The 22,925-nt window shown below is 36.7% G+C and overlaps 1 protein-coding gene across 4 annotated transcripts in view; it reads right to left on the minus strand.

Moving 5' to 3' along the window:
- Nucleotides 1-1,048: 1,048 nt before the first annotated feature.
- Nucleotides 1,049-22,925, minus strand: part of KIF21A (kinesin family member 21A) — a 196,032-nt gene continuing 174,155 nt past the window's right edge. For all 4 annotated transcript variants that reach the window (XM_006865296.1, XM_006865295.1, XM_006865294.1 and 1 more), the window contains 6 exons: nucleotides 22,718-22,898; nucleotides 20,792-20,956; nucleotides 17,922-18,039; nucleotides 12,551-12,721; nucleotides 10,830-11,029; nucleotides 1,049-2,348 (listed from right to left, as the gene is read on the minus strand). In XM_006865296.1, the coding sequence (XP_006865358.1) occupies nucleotides 2,255-2,348; nucleotides 10,830-11,029; nucleotides 12,551-12,721; nucleotides 17,922-18,039; nucleotides 20,792-20,956; nucleotides 22,718-22,898 (929 nt within the window). In that variant the 3' untranslated portion in view covers nucleotides 1,049-2,254. The remainder of the gene's footprint in view (nucleotides 2,349-10,829; nucleotides 11,030-12,550; nucleotides 12,722-17,921; nucleotides 18,040-20,791; nucleotides 20,957-22,717; nucleotides 22,899-22,925) is intronic.

Consider the following 22,925-nt stretch of genomic DNA (forward strand, 5'->3'; position numbering starts at 1 on the left):
CTAATTTAGATAACCCGTCACCACTATCCTAACATTTATAGGAATAATTTTTTGTTTTGTTTTACCATCTATGTTCACATCTCTAAATTATATAGTATGATTTAATTCCTTTAAATAATGTATTTCTCTGGTTTATTAAGATTAGTTTACAGCTAAAACTGTAAACCATTAACACTCATGGAAGCAGCAGTCAGGAAATCAAACAACATACTGCATTAGGCAAATCTGCTGCACAAGATCTCTTTAAAGTGTTGAAAAGCAATGATGTCAGTTTGAGGACTATGGTATTTTCAATAACCTCACATACATGTGAAAGTTGGACAGTGAATAGGGAAAACTGTAAAAGAATTGACACATTTGAGTTATAGGAGTCGGAGATTATCAAAAGTACCATGGACTGCCAATAGGACAAATAGATCTTTGTTGGAAGAAATACAGCCAGAGTGCTCCTTGGAAGCTAGGATGGCCAGACTTCATTTTTCATACTTTGGACATATTGTTAGGATAGACCAGTCACTGGAGAAGGATATCATATTTGATAAAGTGGAAGATTGGAGAAAAAGAGGAAGACACCCCAGCAAGATAGATTGGCTCAGAGGCAGCAGCAATGGGCTCAAACGTAGCAATGAGTGTGAGGTTGTACATATGGTCGCTATGAGTCAGTATGGAATTGTTGGCACCTAACAACAACAACTGGTAGCGTAGTGGTTACAAATCGGGCTGTGAACCTTAAGGTCAGCAGTTCGAAACTACCAGCCGCTCCATGGGAGAAAGATGAGGCTTTCTACTCCCGTAAAGATTTATACCCTCGGAAACCCTGTACAGGGTCGCTATGGGTCAGAACTGACTTGAAGGCACTTAACAACAACAACAACAAAACTGTTCAAGAATGTCATATCTATTATACAGAAAAAGGAATATACTGTGAGGCTTCAAAAAATTCACGGAAAACTGTAATTAAAAGATAATACAATTTTTCCATGAACTTTTCAAATCCCTTCATATATTAACTGCCAGCTGAGAAAAATGAACAAAAGAATAAAAGTAATTCATGGCAACATGTTTATTTAAGCTCTAGCTAAGCCTTTCATTTACAAGCAAATACTTTCAGGGTGAGGGGGGAATACCTAAGACAATATTTTCAAAGTTAATTCATATACATAAAAATTAAATTTGCAGGATTGCAAATTAATGTTCTGAGCAGATAATTACACAATCTTTCTCAAAATCCAATCTACAGCATTTAAAAATTCATACAGGTACAATGTAAGACATTCTCTAGTTACAACCTAACTATTTACATAGCTTTTCCCACTTCAGATGATATAGTTCTCATCCTAGCTACTAAGGTTTGCAAACATAGTGTATTTAAAATATATTTAGCAGCATATAAAAAATTAGATAAAAGGGGAAGGAAACGCTACTATTAAATAAAAATGAAATTAAAAGGTAATAATAGAAACAACTCCATAGGAAAATAGATCAAAATATTTTTCTGTTAGGACATCAAAAGTGTTGACCATCACAGAAGGTATGCACAGCACTAATAAAACAACTCAACAGCAGTTTAGTCCTGAGCACAGAATATAGCACAAAACTTTGGTCAATACAAGTAAACATCAATAGTAATACAAACTGCTTGACATTCTTTGTTAGTAGATTAGGGTCAATTCCACTTTATGAAAACATCATCAGTAATATTTTCACATCTTTTTTTTCCCCCATTACATTCAGAGAGCTATGGAATTTGGGAACCTTCTGTAGACTGATTTAAATTACAGACAAGAAGACTACAATTTGACTAATATTCCCAATATAATATATATATATGTATAGGTATATAAATACACACATTATCTGAACTGATTATATGAATGTGTTAACAGTGGGTTGCATTGTATTCCAGATGTATTTTCTGACTGTTGCAAAAGCAGACATCTTGTCATTTAAATAATTTGAAGGTGTTCCATCTTGTTTTTAATAGCTAGGCACAAAAATCCAGCCACAATAAGAGTACACATCAAGCAGCATATCAATTGTAGGATATGTATGCATCAGTAGATACTAAAGTTAAACACAGAGGAGAGACACAATTTTATTAGAATACCATTTATATTCAGCAGTTGGATTCAGATATATTTTCCAGTTAATCCCATTCATAAGTTTTTGCCTAGTAAATGCAGAACAATATTTTTCATAAAGGACATACAGAATATTATCACAGTTTTCAGTTTATGAGTATCTTCATTCTTGTTTAATTACTGGCAATGTCTTCCCCCAAATCTCCCGTGTCAGAGATCTGGCCATCTTGTAAATTGCGAGCCTTCCAAATTCTCACAGTTCGATCACTACAAAACAATAAATGAAAAATGAATATGTGAAACAAAATTAAAAGAGCAATAGCTCTTATAATTACTTATGATGAAAATATTTTCTGAAGTGGTGTTTAATAAATACAATTTACAAAAAAACAAATATTGTTCCATAATTATATCAAATCTGTATCCATAATAATAATAGCTCTCATTATCAGAGGCTTACTATACGTCAGGCCATATTAATATATTTCTTTAACATAACACATTTAATTCTGTTCATCTATCATAAAAGATATGTACTACTATTATCCCCATATTATAGATGAGCAAATTGAGGTCCAGAAAAGTGAAATCTGGTTAAGTAACTTGCTTGAGTTAACAAAGGTAATGACAAAGCTGAGATTTCAGCTCAAGAAATCTGGCTGCAGAGTTCCAACTCTTAGCTACTACACTGGCCCAGCATTCATTATCTCAGAAAATGACATGTGATACGACCTATGATCAGAAGTCTTTAAGTGCAATAGTCAGAATCAGTTTAAGGAGGAGGTCGGGGTAGGATTTCCAGGAACTTGGTGGTTTTGGTAACAGTAAAAAAAAAAATAATTTTGGGGTGAAATTAGCATATGCTCACAGAAAATGCAAGAGACTGTTAGGAAGTGGACTAATATTCCATCTAGCATGGTACATAAACAACTAAGTGTTTCTGAGAAAACTTGTTTCTGTTTACACAGCATCTAGATAATTCCATTCTTTTCCGTGTTAAAAAAAAAAAAGAGAGAGAGAGAACTTTCCCCAGACTTTTATAGCTAAATGATCCATAGTCCATTTCAAGCAATGTATAATGACATACCCAATATAATAAAATAAAGGGCAGAGCTGAGCTTAGAATATAAATTTTCTAGTTTTTAATCACTTCTTGTTGTTGTTAAATACTGTGGAGTAGGTTCCAACTCATAGTGACCCTGTACAGGGTTTCCGAGGCTGTAAATCTTTACAGGAGAAGAAAGCCTCATCTTTCTCCCGCAAAACAGCTGGTAGTTTCAAACTGCCGACCTTGAGGTTAGCACCCTGATTTTTAACCACTATGCTACCAGAGCTCTTTTAATCATTAATCTTCTCTTAGTCCCTCATGATACATATCAGTCTACACTGATAATATAAGGGGACATGCCTATTCACACACCTATTGGTGCATTCATTTATTTATTCAACCACACATTCTACATATACTTATCAAGACACTGCTAAGTGCCAGGCATTATTCTAAGTGTTTGGAATATATCAATAACTTAAAAACAACAACAACAGCTTGGCTTGGTAGGCCATTCATTTTAGAAGAAGGAAACAGATAGCAAGCATAATAAATAATTAAATTATAGAGTATATTCAAAAGCAGTAAGTACTATAGAGAAACAAGTACAAAATGACAAAGTGGGTCAGAGTATGAGGAGGTGGAAAGAGAGTACAGTTTTAAATAAGATGTCAATGTTACTTGGAAAAAGATCAAGATACATGAGAGAACAGCATTATAGTGGGAGGTAACCCTGGGCAAATGCTCTGAGATAGGGGTGAGCATGGTTTGTTCAAGAACCAGTGCTGCTATTACAGAATATCACAAAGGAAGGTCTTTATTAAATAGAAATTTACTATTTCATAGTTAGAAGACTCGAAGTCTAAATTCAGAGTGCCAGCTTTACGGAATGCTTAATCTCTATCCAAAGTCCAAGTCTCTTCAGCTTTCTGCTTCCTGGTTACTTGTATATACCCAAGATTTGTATTGGCATCTCTTTTAGCCCATTGCTCCTGCATTCACTTGTCTCATTGCTGTTTTCATCTCAAAAGACACTGATTCAAACAAATACGCCCTACACTAATCCTACATAATTAACCTCAAAAAGACAATTCACTCCTAAATGGGATTATAACCACAGGCCAGCACCTGGTCCTGATCCTGTGCCATCATCATAACTTATGTTTGAGGACTATTGCAGCAGCCATTGTGCCAATCATCTTCTTGAGGGTCTTCATCTTATTTCCTGGCCTTCTACTTTGCCAAGCATTATATCTTTACCAGGGTCTTGCTCCTCCTGATAACATCCAAAATACATGAGACTAGTCTCACCATTCTGGCTTCTATGAGGCATTCTAGCTGTACTTCTTCCAAGGCAAATTTGTTTTTTCTCTGGCAGTCCATGACACTTCAATATTTTTCTCCAAAACCATGATTGTTGTTGTTGTTGTCAGGTGCCATCGAGTCAGAACCGACTCATAGCGACCCCATGCACAGCAGAACGAAACAATGTCCGATCCTGGGCCAACCTCACTACCACTGCCACACTTGAGTCCATCAATGATGCAACCTGGCTGATCCATCTCGTTGGGGGTCTTCCTCTTTTTCTCTGACCCTCCACCATACCCAGCATGACATCCTTCTCCAATGATTGTTTCCTCCGGATAACATGTCCAAAGTAGGAGAGACGAAGCTTAGCCATCCTGGCCTCCAAGGAGCACTCTGGCTGCACTTCTTCCAAAATAGATCTATTGGTTCTTTTGGCAGTCCATGGCACTTTCAGTATTCTCCTCCAACACCACAATTCAAAGGCATTAAAATGATTTTATGCAACAATTCTTCCCTGTTTTTGTTATTGTTAAATGCCACTGAGTTGGTTCTGACTCAGCGACTCTGTATAGGATTTCCAAGGAGCATGGCTGGTGGGTTTCAACCACCTACATTTTGGTAAGCTATCCAGTACTTAAGAAGCTCTGGCACCATAGTGGTTATGAATTGGGCTGCTAACCTCACAGTCAGCAGTTTGAAACTATCAGCTGTTCCATAGGAGAAAGATGAGGCTTTCTGCTCCCGTAAAGATTTACAGCCTCGGAAACCCTGTACAGGGTCACTATGAGTCGGAACAGACTCCACAGTATATAACGACCACCACCATCCAGTACTTATCCTACAGTCTTCCTTATTCAGTGTCCAACTTTCATGTGCCTATGAGATTATTGAAAATACCATAGGTTGGGTCAGACGTACCTCAGACCTCAAAGTGACAACTTTGCTCTTTAACACTTAAAGAGCGGTGTTGTACAACAGATTTGCCCAATGCAATTGTTTGATTTCTTGACTGTGATTTCCATCACTGTGGATCCAGGCAAAATGAAATCCTTACCAACGTCAATCTTTTCTCTGTTTATCATGATATTATCCAGTTGTGAAGATTTTTGTTTTCCTTATACTGAGCTGTAATCTATACAGAAGGATGTGTTCTTTGATCTTCATTAATAAATTCTTCGAGTTGTCTTAGCTTTCAACAGGCAGCACTGCATCATCTGCATACCAAAGGTTGTTAATGAACTTTCCTCTAATCCTGATGCCATGTTCTCCTTCATATAGTCTAGTTTCTCAGACTATTTGTTCATCCTACAGATTGAATAAGTATAGTGAAAGGATACAATCTTTCCTTTCTCTGTTAGAAATTGACTTTTGGTCTATGTACAGGTTCCTCATGAGCACTTATTTCCAGAATTAAGTGTTCTGGAATTCTCATTCTCACAGTGTTATCCATAGTTTGTTATTCAATTTGAATTTTGCAATGTTATCCATAGTTTATGAGGTATTGGTGTGGCACTGTGAGTTAATGCACTGGACTGCAAAGTTGGTTTGAAACAAGGTTGGTGGTTCAATCTCACCAGCCATTCCTTAGAAACCTTATACAGGGTCACTATGGGTCGGAACCGACTAAATGGCACTTAACAACAAACAACAACAATCCATAGTTTATTTTCACAATGCTATCCATAGTTTGTTATATACAGTTGAATGCCTTTGCATAGTCAGCGAAACACAGTTCAACATCTTTCTCATATTCTCTGCTTTCAGCCAAGATTCATCTGAAGTCAGCAGTGATAGCCCTCATTCCACATCCTTTGCTGAACCCAGCTCAAATTCTGTCAGCTCACTGTCAGTGTACTGCTACAACCATTTTTTAATTATCTTCCACAAAATTTTGCTTGCATGTGATATTAATGATATTAGATAATTTCTACATTCTGAGAATCATTATTCCTTATGATTGGCACAGATGTGGATCTCTTCTGTTCAATGAGACAAGTCATCCAAATTTCTTGGCATAGACTAATGAGTGCCTCCAGCACTACATCAGTTTGTTGAAACATTCCAACTGGTCAATTCCTAGAGCCTTGTTTTTCCTGAATGTCTTCAATACAGCTTGGACTTCTTCCTTCAATACCATTGATTCTTGACCATATGCTAGCTTTTGAAATGGTTGAACATGTACCACTTCTTTTTGGTACAGTGCCTATGTGTATTCCTTCCATCTTCTTTTGATGCTTCCTACACATCATTCAATATTTTGCTCACAGAATCCTTCAATATTGCAAGTCAAGGCTTGACATTTTTCCTTAGTTCTTTCAGTTTGAGAAATGCTAGGCCTGTTCTTCCCTTACTGTTTTCTAATTCCAAGTCTTTGCACATTTCATTATAATACTTTACTTTGTCTTCTCAAGCTGTCCTTTGTAATTTTCTGTTAATTTCTTTTACTCCTCATTTCTTCCAGTCACTTTAGCATCTCTATTTGCAAGAGCAAGTTTCAGAGTCTCTTCTAACATCCACTTTGGTCTTTCCTTTCTTTTTAATTACCTTTTGCTTCTTCATGACATCATGTTCTTGATGTTCATGTTCAGCTTCCAGCACTGTATTAACCAACAGTCATTTCACAACAGTTTGGTCTATGGTCATTAGTGTTCAATGCACTAATATTCTTGAGATGATCTCTAAATTCAGGTGGGATATACCCAAAGTTGTATTGGCTCTTGCAGCCTTGTCTCAATTTTCTTCAACTTTAGTCTGAATGTTCATATGATACTGACCTCCATCGTCTTGTCCCACAGATGAGGTCAATTCGGTTTCATGTATTCAATCTGGCGAGGTCCGTGTATACAGCTATTGTTTATGTTGTTGAAAATGGTATTTACAATGATTAAATCATTGGTCTTGCAAAATTGTGTCATGCAACCCCAAGCGTCATTTCTATCATTAAGGCCACAATTTCCAACTACTTATCCTTCCTTTTTGTTTCTAATTTTTCATTTCACTCACCAGTAGTTATCACTGCATCTTGTTTGCATGCTTGATTAATTTCAGACTGAAGAAACTGATAGAATTCTTCAATTTCTCCATCATTGGCTGTATTGGTTGGTGCATAAATTTGAATAACAGTGGTATTAATTGGTCTTCCTTGTAGATATTATCCTATCACAGACAACACTGCACTTCAAGACAGATCCTGGAATGTTCTTTTTGATGATGAATGTGACACCATTTCTCTTGAATTTGTCATTTGTAAACCATATGATTATCTGATTCAAAATGGATAATACCAGTCCATTTTAGTTCACTAGTGCCTAGGATATCAAACTTTATGGGTTTCATTTTATTTTGACAATTTCCAATTTTCTTAGAATCATAATTCTTACATTCCATGTTCCAATTATTAATGAACGTTCATAGCTATTTCGATCCATTTTGAGTCACATCCGTCAGCAAATAGAGATCTTGAAAGCTTAGCTCCATCCACATCATTAAAGTTGACACTACTTTGAGGAGGCAGTTCTTTCCCAACTATATTTTGAGTGCATTCCAATCTGAGGGTCTCAGCTTATATCAGCCAATATTTCACTGCTATTGATAAGGATTTTAGTGTCTAATTCCTTAGAAGTGGATCTTCTTCCTAGTTCGTTCTTAGTCTGGAAGGTCTGCTGGAAACCTGTCCACCGTGGGTATTGAAAACTGCAGTGCAGCGTCCAGCATAACAGGAACATGCAAGTCAATGCAGAACAAAAAATTGACAGACAAGTGAGGAGCCACAGACATAGAGGTTGAGATTCACAACACATATTTTTCAGGAACACAATTGGTTTTATAACAACCAGACAAGAGGTTATTTGAGATGGGACAGAAAGAATAAGCTGGAGAGAAATAGAAGTAAAGGCAAGGGAAATTTTATAGGGTCAGATCAAGTATGGCCTCTACTCTAGGTGAAATGCGGGGTTTTGAGTAGAGAAGGAATATGATCAAACATGTGTTTTACGATTACTCTAGCTTCTGTGTTGATAATAGAGTATATTTATGGGCAAGTGACCTTTTTTAGGAGGCTACTGTCACACACGGGGTCTTCAAGAAACATAAATGACTCAACAGCAACTAGTTTTTATTGTAGTAATCCAGGTAAAAGGTGGTGGTGACTAGGGCCAGTGAGGTATAAATTATGGTAAGAAGTGGCCAGATTATAGATTTAATTTAAATGTAGACAGATAGGATTTGTTGATGGATAGAATATGGAATGTGACAGAAAGGAAGGAGTAAAGGTTTCTGGAATGAGCTATAGAAGAAACAGGCATCACCCAAGATGATGAAAGTTGTGGCTGTGGGTTGAAGAGAATTTTTTGTGTGTGTGGGGAAGATCAAGAGTTTAGTTTTGGGCATGCTAAATTTGAGGAATTGGAACCTCCATTACTAACCATGACAGAGTAACTTCACCAAGTTGCCCTCTTCCTATAATCAGAGACTAAATTTGGCAAAATATATGGAATAACTATTTTCAGATACAGGCAACAGGAAGTACAAAGCTGTGAACCCTGATAAAAGGGAAACAGAGAAAGTAAAAATAAATACGGAACTAAGGAAATGCACCAGACTGCAAAGCCTTTTGAACTACAAGGATGGCAGTTCAAGCTCATCAGCTGCTCCTCGGAAACCCTATACAGGTGGCAACTGATTCAACGGCACTTCACAACAACAACAAGGAATATATTGGAGAAGGAAAATGTGTGGTGACTAAATATGTAAACTCCTATACTAGCCTACCAAATCATCTGATTCCAAGTCCTGGTTCTATCATGTACTATTTGTGGGACTCTGAGTAAGTTACTCAAACACTGTGTTTCTTTTTTTTAATTTTAAATACTTATCTTCTGGAGCTCTGGTAGCACAGTGGTTATGAGTTGGGCTATTAATCTCAAGGTCAGCAGTTTGAAACTGCCAGTTGTTCTATGGGACAAAGATGAGGCTTTCTGCTCCCGTAAAGATTTACGGCCAGTAAACCCTATACAGGGTCGCTAAAAGTCAGAACCGACTCCACGGCACACTACCACCACCACCACCAGAGTTATGAAAAATAAATGAGTAAATGCTTTCAAAGTGTTCAGAACCATGTGAAAACTAAGAAAAGGTCTTGTTCTTTAAAAATGAGACAATATCAAAGAGTTGAGTGTAATAACATTGTATTTTTTCACCAAGCCTCAATGATATGCAATACTTTTACAGGCTTAGTTATACTGAGTGGCCAAAGTTTTTACTGGTATCAAGTAATTCCCAGTAAATTATTAAAGGCACAATAACTTTATAAAGAAATAAACAAAAATGGTGACTCTGAAGAAAGTGATGTAACTTGGAAACATCAATGAAGCACTGATGATAAGCATCCTAGAAACATGTAAATCAATTGGCTTGGATATACTTTAAAGATGAAAAAAAGTAAGTCTAAATGAAAAGAGCAATTCCATAAAAACAGTACAAGTAATAAGAGATGCCATAGATATTTTTAAATAAAATCAAGGCATTTGTGTCCATTCATGGTAGACTAAATTCAAGGAGGTACTCACTTTTAATTAAGTGCTATAACTGAAGCACAAATGGCACAGGACATATTTCAAGATAGATATTCATGAGACCTTATCTTTTATTCAAATAATACTAACATTATATTTGGTACGTATATATGCTTTCCTTTACAAATTACTCATATACATATCTTTTTTTTTTTTTTTTGGTCATAATCTCTTTCTACCTCTTTTTCAAGCCTTTGCTTAAAATGTCACCTTCTCAGTGAGACCTCCCCATGACATTTACATTAAAATTCTCAGCATCCTTATTCTCCATAGCACTTAGCAGTATCTAATATATATTGTTTATTTGTGTTCCGTTTCTTCTCACTAGAATATTAACTGGGGGTTGGATCTGGTTTTTAACTGCTCTAGTCCCAAGAATCTAGAACAGTGCCTGAAATATATGATGTTCACTGTGAATGAATGAATAAAGGAACAAATTAATCCATCAATTCAGCTATTCATAAGAGGGAAGAAACAGATGTCATTACTTCATCATTAAAGAGAGGGAAAAAAGAGGCACACAGTAATCTTATACATGATTTGTTCTAAATCATTAATTCCATCTATGAATGGTTTTTAAAAATTAAAACCACGAGTGGACAATCTGGCAGCAAACTTCCTGTTATAAACAGAATGCTAGTATAGGAGCAATGCTATTGGTATGCAACCTAGAGAGCCTACATTCAGTGCCTACACTGCACAGCAAAAAATATAAAGGATAACTTAAAACAGATGTCAGAGTGATTGTGCTAATGGGACACAATATCAAACTGAGACACAGACGTCAGTACAGAGGAAAATCACAATGGAAAAACTCACTCAGCTGCAGTGAACACGTGGCTGGAATTAACACATATAGCATTGATAGGACTGTCGTGACCCTTCATCTCTCCAACTGGCACAAAAGTCTCCACGTTCCAGAGTTTCAAAATGCCCCCTCTGCAGCCACTGAGCAAAACTGGGTGGCCTGGCACCACTCCCAGGGCACAGATCCAGTCCTTATGTGCATTAGGAACTTGCTGAGAGAGTAAAGAGAAATTGACAATTTCATTAGTTTCCATTCTGATTATTTTCACACAAAAAAAGTTACAAATATTTTTATTCATGAAATTCAATACTGGGAACACTGAATAGCCTGGAAACTGTAAAAAGTTCATTTTCTAAACACTCACAGTTTAAAGAAATAATTTGCCTCCCAATTTGCCTGATAATTATTATCATTATGAGTATTAAAAGTCCGTAATATGAATAATCTGTAGAGTCTAAAATACCAGGAAAGCATATAGAATTCTTCTACCATCACATCCCTTCATGGGTAAGAATAAATCACATTTGAGAACTACATCTGATATGTACACTATGTTGTTGTTGTTGTTGTTAAGTGCCATTGAATCAGTTTTGACTCACAGCGATCCTGTATCAGGTTTCCAAGGAGTGACTTGGTGGGTTTGAACCACTAGCCTTTCAGTTAGCAGTCCAGTGCTTATCCTATAGCACCACACCAGAAATCCATGTAGACTAAAGGACTGTTAAGTAAAATCACCTTTGCTAGAGGATACTCTGAAGAAGACCAGAGGTAACCAGTACATTTCATAATGTAAGCAAATAATAATCATATGATCAGGCTATATAACTATATTTTATATACAAATATATGCATGTATGCTATATAAAAATTGCAACCATGAGCATACGTGACAAAAGAAAAACTTTTGAAAAAATATACGTTATCAAGTTTTTCTATCGATATTCATGCTAACATGTTCATTTCATTTCCATCAGCTAACTGCAAGCAGGAATATGGTGGCAAATGCCATATATACACAGTTGTGCACAGACCAAGAAAAGCTTGACATTGAGAACCTTTTTTTCTGTTAATTAATTTTTTAACCTAACGATCAGAAAAGGCCAATAATTGATTTTATTAATGAAACACTTCATTCCAACTACTGTTTTGTTGGAAATGGGAGAATCGTCACTTTTGGATGAATGAACAGTCTTCAGTAGGTAAGGAATCATTTATACTATTTGGTCCTCTTAAAATTTGTGTACATAAAACAAAATGAGAAACTACAACTGCTCTACCTCTGTTGTTGTGCTGCCTCATGGTGACCCTGTAATGCAAGTAACTACCAGAAGCTGGAAGACACAAGAAAAGATCTGTCCTTAGAGATTTTTGGAGAAGCAAGAATCAGCTAACACATGGATTTGAACTTTTAACCTCCAGAACTATGACACAATAAAATTCTGTTCTTATATGTCACCTGGTGGTGCTGTGGGTTAGGCACTGGGCTGCTAAACACAAGGTCAGCAGTTCAAACCCACCAGCTACTCCACAGGAAAAAGATGAAGCCATCTGCTCCCATAAAGACTTACAGTCTCAGAAACCCCTACTGGGTCACTATCAGCCAGAACTGACTTGATGGCACTGAGTTTGGTTTTGTGGTTTATAAGCCACCAATTGACTGCATTTTGTTACACCACCCAAAGGAAACTAATACAAGCAATTGAAGTGCCACACTATGAAAACTTTGCATTACCTGAAGAAGGTCTTTTTGAGCTAAATCCCATTTCTTGATTCCATTGTCTCTGGACCCGCTAAAGAGATTATCTCCTTGAATAGTTAGGGCTTCAATGCCATCATAATGAGGAGGTTCAAAATTGTGGGTAGGACTCACAGTTCCAAGAGCCCCTTCAGTTACATCAAACATCTAAAAGAGCAGAAAGAAAGGGGTCATCCCATGTAATTTACAAATATGCATCTAATGTGTACATTCATAAACATACATGCACATACATTAATCAGAGAGTGGATTTGCTTTGTTATAGTAATTTACTAAATTAGTTCAATTAACCTACTATGAATGATACTGAGCATGACTCCAAACTTTATTTTTCACAGTATTTTTGTTTACATGTCATGTTTATATGTCTGTAGGCTTTGAAGAGCCCGATTTTTTAATGTGTAAGTATATAAATAATACGATCAATAATAGAAATAACATATACCAATCCAGTTGAAATCCAAGTAAATAATACGGTGTCATTTAATCACTATTAGGTATCTCTACTGCTAACTGTAAAAATTTACAGCCTTGGAAACCCTGTACAGAGTCGCTATAGGTTGGAATCGACTTCACGGCACATAACAACAACACTGCTAACTGTGAGTGCTGGTGGTGCTGCAGGATAAGCATTGGACTGCTACACAAGGTTGGCAGTTCAAACCCACCAGTCACTCCAGGAGAAAAGATGGGCTTTCTGCTCTCATAAGGATTAATAACCTCGGCAACTCTATACAGGGTTGCTATGAGTTAGAATTAACTCAACAGCAACTAATAGCAATGTCAACATTGCTAAATGTAAGATCAGTGGCTCAAGCCCACCAGCTGCTCCTCTGGAAAAAGATGAAGCTGTCCCTGTAAAGGTTTACAGTCTTGGAAAGCCTAAGTTTTACTCTGTCCTGTCGGGTTGCTGTGAGTTTGAATCAACTTAGTGCATTTCTCGAGTTCATCCCTTAAGCTGCTGTTCAAAATCCTTTCCACTTTCTTCAGTTGCTCTCATCTCTCTTAGCTGGTGACCTTGTGCTTTCCTAAACAGACTAGGTTAATCCAAGATAAACATTTTGGATACTCTTCACTGTGAAAGGTTCTTGCCATCTTCAAACATCCTCAGAATCTCTCTTCTGCTCAGAGGCTGAAGTATACTTCTTTCCGAGGTTCCCATCTATGACCTAACTCCTCCTACCATCTTCATCACTTGCTGCCACTTCATTCTTCTTCCCTCTTGTCCATTCCACTGAGCCCATTTCCTAAGCATGTAATCAAGCTCAGATCTCCTGAATATAAAATCCTCTCCCTTTAACCATCTCTCATCTTTCAACTTACAATACTAGGACTTCTGTCCTTGCATTTAAAGAAAGTTCAGTCTTAGCAGCTACCTCTAAATAGGCATATCCAGTCATCGCAAGACCTCATCCTATTCTATCTACCTGTGGCATGTGACACAATTGATTACTCCCTACTCCAGATGTTCATTTGTATCTTCCTACCTTTCTTTCTAACCTTATCCTCTTTGTATTCCTATTGATTCTTACATTTATGCACCAAAGCTGAGTCCTTGACTTCTCCCTGCTTTGACAGTGCCATCTACGCATTGAACATTTGCATCTATTTTAATAGCTCCCAACTCTACATTTCTAGTCAAAACTTATCTTGAGTTTTATATACATTTCTTTTTTGGTGGGGAGGGGGAAAAGGTGAGTAGGAGTAAGGAGTGAGGGTTAGGTTTAGGACTGTGACTAAATCTAGGCTAGGCCTAGGACTTCGTTTAGTGTTAGAGTATGGTTAGGATTAGAGTTAGTGTTAGGGTAAAGGTTGGACTAGAGTTAGGAGTAAGGCTTGATCTAATATTTTAAGGTTTCAGTAAGGTTTATTTTTATTCATTTTTTTGTGTGAAATCTACTTGATTTTTCTTTTCAATTAGAAGTTCTGTAACTGCATTATTCCCTCTTTTTACTATATGTTTTTGTTGTTATTTTTGAAACTGTATTTTCAGTTCTCTATTTTCAGTTTTATAGGTCTGTTTTTCTTTGAATATTTCCATATCTGGATTCAGTCTAGGTGATGATTTGTCATGTTTGTTAGTCTCAGAGATTGTTGTTTGCTGTTGTTGGTTTTCTATTCAAAGAACACCTGTTAGTATTTTTGGTAATGTTGGTCAATTCAGGAAAGCAAAGTTTTTACACATTCTTTTAATTTCTGTTTATCTCAAAATGGCCTAATTTTGCTGTCATATTTGATGGACAAATTTATTGGAATAGAGTTCTTGGCTGGCAATTTTCTTTTTTTTTCTTTCAGAGTTTACACATATCATTCCATTGTTTTCTTGCATGCGTGGCTGCTGCTGAGAATCAGAGCTTAGTCCTATTACTTCTTCTTTATAGGTAACTTCATTTTTCCTAAGCTACTTCAAAATTCTTTCCTTGTTTTTGGTTTTGAAAAGTTTAACTATATGCTGGTGTTTTTCTTTCGGAGTCTATTCTGTTTGGCGTTCTTGAATGGCTAACTTCTTGTCTTTCATGGCGTTAGGCAAGTTTTCTTCTCTATGCTTTTTTTTTTTTTTTTGCTTTCTTGCTGCTCTGGAACTCCAATCACACATACATTGTTCCTCGATAGTGTCACACATAAATCTTAATCTTTCTTTGTATATTCTTGTTCGTTTTGCAGATTGTTCCTCCAGGAGATGAATATTGGGATTTTGCTTCAAGCTCAGTAACTTGGCCTTCCATTGCTCTAATTCTACTTCTTTGCCCTTTCAGTGTATTATCTATTTCTGAAATCTTAGTATTTAATCTTCTGGCTTTTCTGATTGCTATTTTTGTATGGTTCCCAATTTTTCATTTATTTTGTCAGCTTGTTTCCTGAATTCTAAAGTTTTGCCTATGTTTTCCCTGATTCAGTTTATAATTTTCTTGATCATTCTTTCAAGCTTTTAAAGTTGCCTTATTAGCATTCTTTTAAATTCCTTCTCAGGTAATTCTGATACCATTTCTGGTGTTATATTTTCTGACTCTGTATTTTGGTCACTTGTATGAGGAACTCTGTCTTGTTTCTTTGTGTAAACTGAAATTGTCTGTTTTCCCTAGGATATTGTAGTGTCCACATATATATGATTGATGACTGTATATTGGTGTGTTCTCAGGCATTCACCATGTGTCTCCTGGTGGATGTGGTAGACACAGAAAGTGTGAACACCGTTAAGTCACTGTTTGTGCAGCATAGTTCAGGGCACGTTCCTGTGCCTCCAGAAGCAGGGGCATTGTGCCCAATGCCTGGGCCCAAGAAGAGCAGAGGCTATAAAGGAGGGGGTACCACTGACAGCTGTACCACAAGGGCACGGGAGCAAGGGAGAACTGTACCCCTTGCCACCAACTGTACTCCAGCCACGTCCTGGACGTGTAGGCAGATGTATCACTGTTGTTGCTATTAAGCACTGTTGAGTCTGCATTTAGGAGTCCAGTGCTTATCCTATGGTGTCATAGCTGTATCAGTAGCCACTCACAAATGCCTAAGATGGTTACACCACTCCATGCCAGCCTAAAGTCCATCTGCTTTTCATCTCTCTGGCTCCTCCTGTTCAAATTCCTCTTCCAGTCAATCCACTTCTCTGTCTTGTCCCCTGATGCTCAGTGTTCCAGACTCACCAACAGTATTTGTTTCATTCAGTCTCCCATGTCTGTTGCTGAGGGTTGGTCAATGTGTCAGCCTACCCCACCACCCTGCCCCGGCTTCTATGTACATGCATTTCTAATGGCTTGCTGGTCTATATGTGGAGGTCTTGTTAGTACCTCAAATTTAATATTTCCAGAATCACACTATTCATCTTTCTTCATCTTATTTACAAATTCAGTAAAATTTTGAAACCATAATAGTCTTATTATAATAGACAATGACCACGATTGTTGTTGTTGTTGTTGTCAGGTGCCATCGAGTCAGAACCGACTCATAGCGACCCCATGCACAGCAAAATGTAACAATGTCCAATCCTGGGCCAACCTCACTACCACTGCCACACTTGACGCCATCAATGATGCCACCTGGCTGATCCATCTCGTTGGGGTCTTCCTCTTTTTCTCTGACCCTCCACCGTACCCAGCATGACATCCTTCTCCAGCGACTGTTCTCTCTAGACAAGGTGTCCAAAGTAGGAGAGACGAAGATTAGCCATCTTGGCCTCCAAGGAGCACTCTGGTTGTACTTCTTCCAAAACCGATCTATTGGTTCTTTTGGCAGTCCTCCAACACCACCACTCAAAGGCATCAATTCTTCTACGATCTTCCTTATTCACTGCCCAGCTTTCTCCATATGAGGTTATTGAAATTACCATGGCTTGGGTCAGACGCACCTTAGTCCTCAAGCTGACATCTCTGCTCTTCAGTACTTTAAAAAGTTCCTGTGCAGCAGATTTGCCCAATGCAACACGTCATCTGATCTCCTGACCACTGCTTCCGCGAGTGTTGACAGTTGATCCAAGAAGAATGAAGTCCTTGACAACTTCAATCTCTTCTCCATTGATAAGAATGCTTCTTATTGATCCAGTCGTGAGGATTCTTGTTTTCTTAACATTGAGATGTAATCCATATCGAAGGCTGTGCTCTGTGATCTTCATAAGTATATGTTTCAATATTTGTGCCCATTCCAAAGAGAGGTGACCCAACAGAATGTGGAAATCATCGGACAATCTCTTTGCTATCTCAAGCAAGTAAAGTTTTGCGAAAGGTAATACAGAAATGGCTACAATCATACATTGACAGAGAACTTCCAGAGGTTCAAGCTGGATTCAGAAGAGGCCGTGGAACGAGAGATATCATTGCGGATGTCTGATGGATCTTGGCTGAAAGCAGAGAATACCAGAAGGATGTTTACCTATGCTTTATTGATTACGCAAAGGCGTTCGATTGTGTGGATCATGACAAACTATGGACAACATTGAGAAGTATCAGTATTCCAGAACACTTAATTGTACTTTTGAGAAATCTGTACCTGGACCAAGAGGCAGTTGTTCGAACAGAGCATGGGAACACTGAATGTTTAAAAATTGGGAAAGGTGTGTGACAGGGTTGTGTTCTTTCACCATACTTGTTCAATGACCATGATACTCAAGCCTTAATTGGATGACTAAGCTAAGAGAGCTTTAAGATCCTTTCTTAGTCTGTCGTCTACGAAAAATGAAAATACATGGTTGACAATAATCATCAGGAACTCTGAATGAGGGAAAAATAAAAAAAAGAAAATTGAAAGACAGAAAAGGAAAATCAACTAAAGAAAGTAGTCTGAAATGAATTTGAAAAATTCTAAGGTATCATTTAATAGGAGATAGAATTTAATTCAACAATACTACTATACATACTTTGATGTAATGATCCTTGGAACCAGTGACGATGAGATCTTGTCCATTGGAAATCTGGTCGACAGTAAGACACATGACAGGACCGAGATGTCCTGTTAACTTTCCTGTAGACTGAAACCTTTAAAAAGAAACAAAAATTAACTTTGTTTGAAAATACCTGAGTGTGCAAAGCCTCAAAAAAAAAATCTATAAATTTTGATAAAGTTGTTTACTAATTCTTTTATTTTTTGAATTCCACCTTCAGGAACCACTCTTCAAATTAGAGTAAAAGATGGTCAAACTGGCATAGTCTATGAAAGCAGAGAAGTCTTAAGTAAATTATTTCCGACTTGATTCATGTTATTTAGGTAGTAAACAAAAAGCAGCAAAAGTGTGAAAAATGATGATAGGCTCATTTTATTCCAATCTAGATCCAGGTCAATCTTAATCTGTTAAAACGTCTAAACACATTATAGACATATGATTAAAGTTATTAGGTCCACTTTGATATTATCAGTATAACTAGAAAATCAATACCAAAATGAAGAAATTGCATTGTCTATTTTACACACACAAACACATATGTATATACATACACATAAACATCGATAAACAAAAGCCCTGCCTGAAAGGAATTGGGAGGAGTGAAGGGCTCAGAAAAAAGAAACAGCAAATATTTATATACACAATCTCATATAGATGTCTATTCTCATAATCACATATAGACAGACATACGTATCAGATTTACACATGTATACACACACATATATATATACACCTACATACACATATGGAGTCCTGGTGTGGCGCTGTGGGTTAATGCATCAGACTGCAAAGCCGTTTGAACTGCAAAGTCAGTAGTTCAAACTCACCAGCTGCTCCTTGGAAACGCTATTCAGGGTTGCTATGGGGCAGAACCGACTTGACAGCACTTAACAACAGCAACAATATACACATACAGGTGTCATGGTGTGGTGCTGTGGGCTAATGTGTCAGACTGCAAAGTCATTTGAACTGCAAGGTAGGTGGTTCAAGCTCACCAGCTGTTCCTTGGAAACCCTGTAAGGGTCGCTATAGGTTGGAATCGACTTGATGGCACTTAACAACAACAACAACATACACACATATGGAGTCTTGGTGTGGTGCTGCTAACCACAAGGTTGTTGGTTCAAACCCACCAGCCACTCCTTAGAAACACTACACAGGGTCACTATGAGTAGGAACCAACTCAACAACAGCACACAATAATAACATACACATATATGCATACATCAGAGATACATGAATAAGTTAGAGGATAAGTGGTCTATTTCATCAATTATGGTAAAGATATACAGAAACTGGGAGAGATATCTGGTTTGTAGAAAATGTGTGAAGTCACTTATAAGAGTGACAATGAATTTTTTGCTTCATAATCCTACCTCAAACCAAGCTTCTGGGGCACAGAGATGTATTTGACTCATAGAATAGTGAAATTTCTCCAAAACAATTCTCTTTGTTAAGATATATTTAGTTTAATCCGGTTGCTGAAATCAAGCTTCAAAGGTCTACTTTTTTCAGTCAAATAAAAACTAGTAAGATCTCTAAAAGTCATCACGAATTGTTTCTATGCCACCACTTTGACAATCTTCCTCCATACTGCTCCTAGCATGACTCAATTATAACATTTTCAAGAATAAACCAAGTTCTCAACGTTTGCAAATTTCTTAACATTCTTTCCAATTTCCTACAATTCTAATACAATATTCAAGAGTATGCCTCCCATATCACTTTCTTTCATCTATTAATCTATCAATAGTGCTAATTATACTTCCTCAGTAATGATCCAAAATGTTAACAATCATAACACCAGATTTTTTTTTTTTTTTATGTTTCTCAAGTAATTATCCATTTGATATACCACTACTGGCAAATTTCTTCTCAGTGAGAGGCATCCTACTTACCTGAATTGCAGGCTTTATACAATATTCTGTAGTAGTCTGTTTATTGTTTTGTGTCATTGAGTCAGTTACAACCCTGTATGGGGCTTACGGGGAGTGGCTGGTGGGTTTGAACTGCTGACCTCATGGTTAGTAGTCCAGTGACTCCCATTGCCTGTTGAATGGTCCTTATTCTCCATGAAAAGATGAGCTCTAATAAGGGTAGGGTCTACTGGTATGGCACTGGGGGTTAATGCATTGGACTGCAAAGTCCATTTGAACTACAAGGTCAGCAGTTCAAGCCCACCAATTGTTCCTCGAAAACCCTGTACAGGGTTGTTATGGGTCAGAAGTGACTTGACAGCACTTAACAACAACAACAAGGGTAGACATCATTGGATTTGTTCATTCTTTATTCCCAGTACCTACCAATGTTGATACAGTGCTTGTTATAACTGGTGCTCAATTCATATTTGTTAAATGATGAATGAATGAATCCTTTGTAATAAAGAATTTAAGAAATAAATATTTGACTAAAGGATAAAAGCTCACATTTGATGGAAAATGAAAATTAAATAAATACTATAATGACATTTTTCTTTTTTAACCACTTCCTCTTCTTCATCTTTTGCATAGATTTTACTGCTATAAAACTTCTGTGAAAATTTATACTCAAACCTATTAAGTTTATGAACTGAAAATTTTGATATATTAGATATTTAAATAATGTTTCAAATAATAATTCTTTTGTCGATACTAATAAAACTAGAACAAGAATTTGAGTCTCTCATAAAAAAACTATGTAGACAAATTCTAAGCAAGTTTATGGTTCCAATTCTTTTTTATCTCCATATATTATTTTCAGCAATGGCTGTGGTTTTACAGTAACTTCTGGGGTTACAAAAATTAGATCTCAGATATATCAATATGTTGGAATAATATGCAATAAGTACATGTTCTTAAAAATCCTACCTCTTAAGATCCCACATTCTGACAGCATTTCCAGAAGCTGCGTAGAGGAAAGTGCCAGTTGGGTTTAGTGCAATTTGATTGATCTGGTTCTCTCCAGAAGGAATAGCAACTGTCCGGTTGGTACTTGCAGAACAAGCATCCCCAAGAGTAACTTGACCTGAAGACCTTCACAAAACAAACAAAAGTTTGGTCTAGAATTTCTTGAGTTCCTCTGAAACAGGCTGAGGCAACAAAGGAACTCTGTACTTTTTGCCAGCATATACATACATAGCAACTAGCATTGCAAAGTTGGCACTTGCAAATGTTGAATAAGTGAATAAATGAATGAATTAAATAATATAAAATGATTTGAAACTTTTAATTTGTAGAACTATTATAATGCCAGAAATTCCAGATAAAACTAGGTCCTGAATTAGGCAGACCAAAATCCCACTCAGAAAGAATTAGATGTCAAAGCTAAAAACCAACAAATGATAAACACACAAAGTAATTCAGTTTTCTGCAGCTTCCAGAAGCCCCCTGTGGGCCAGGTCTAAAACAGACACGTCTGGGGTTGTTACCTTATTCTTTTGGTAATTCGTTGCAGGACATAATTTTCAGAAGCCAGCAGTGGCACAAAGAAAATACCCAGCACAAACCAGAATCAACTTGTTCAGGCCCTCACACGTGTGTATAGTCTTTCAGCCAACAGAACCAACTTAATAAACCCTCCAGCAGCTTTCTGGTTTCTGGAGCACAAAACCCCAAACACTTCCCATACAGTGAATTAAAAATTGCATGGCCCTTTAATTCAAAGCATACATGAGTTCAATCAATCCTCAGTCTTATCATATCCCTTATTATAAACATGTATGCCTTTCTTACTCATTTTCCTATAAATCTGGGGGAAAGACAACAACCAGCTATTCAGGGAGTTAGATCTGAGGAACCAACCTTCTGGCTCCTTCTCAAAAACAGGTGTCCAGTGAAATATATGCAATACCTACTACGTGCTAAAGAGTTAAACGTATCTCATTTGTATTTCCTCAGATGAATTCTAGATGGCAAAAAATTAATTTTTTAAAAAATTCTCAATTAACTTCTAAAAGTTACAGTAATTTTTCAAATTTTGTTTTAGTGATTCAAACAAATTGTTTTTACTACAAAATAAAATAGAATAAAATGCTCTTACTGCAAAATCATCCCTAAGTGATTTATGTAATTAATAGTTCTCAAATCATAAACTAGCATTTAAATTTTAATAATCTTTAGAAATCAGTAAAAATGACTTCCCATACTCTCATCTCTCACTTAAACCAATATAAAGTTCACCTCAATTTTGATTATTTAAGATAATTATTCACCTACACCAGTGATTTTTACTATTTCAAAAGAGTTTCATTCATATGCAGCAGATAATGTAAATCATTTACTACATCTGGTAATAAATAATAAGCAATATAATACCAAAATATTTGGGAGGGAGAAAATATGAAATGTATACTTAGCCACAAAGATAAATCTTTTTTATTTTTTTTTGTCAAGGAGTCCAGGTGGTTAGGAATTGAGCTAACTATGAGGTCGGCAGTTGGAATCCACCAGCCACTCCTCAAGAGAAGATGAAGCTTCCTACTCCCGTAAAGATGTATGGTCTTGGAAACCCCTTACAGGTTTGTTATGAGTTGAAACCAACATTATAGCACACAACCATCATCACCAAAAGTCATTTTTAATATGGTTTAGCCCTGCATGTTTAATATCTAGCTCTTGTCTTTTATTCTACCAATTATTTTTTCACCATCATTCTATCTGTATTTTTATTGTAAATAATTTAACACTCTTTTGATGGCAGACAAGTATAAATAAATAAGAATTCACAGTCCTATCTTCCTTTATATTTAGTAGAAAAGAACTATTCCCCACTTATGCTTTCCCTAAGTTACTTACGTCAGCGTTCGAATGCACTTTGCTGAATCTCTGATATCCCACACCTTAATATAAGATGTTGAAACGGTGAAGACCAAACTTGTATAATTACAGTATTTTACAGATACGACATTGTTGGGATGACCACCCAATGACATTATCTCCTGCCCAGTCACCAGATTCCATACTTTACATGTACGATCTAAAACAAACAAAAAAAAGGAGGAAA

The sequence above is a fragment of the Chrysochloris asiatica genome, unplaced genomic scaffold, assembly GCF_000296735.1.
Source record: "Chrysochloris asiatica unplaced genomic scaffold, ChrAsi1.0 scaffold00077, whole genome shotgun sequence".
NCBI classification, from domain to species: Eukaryota; Metazoa; Chordata; class Mammalia; order Afrosoricida; family Chrysochloridae; genus Chrysochloris; species Chrysochloris asiatica.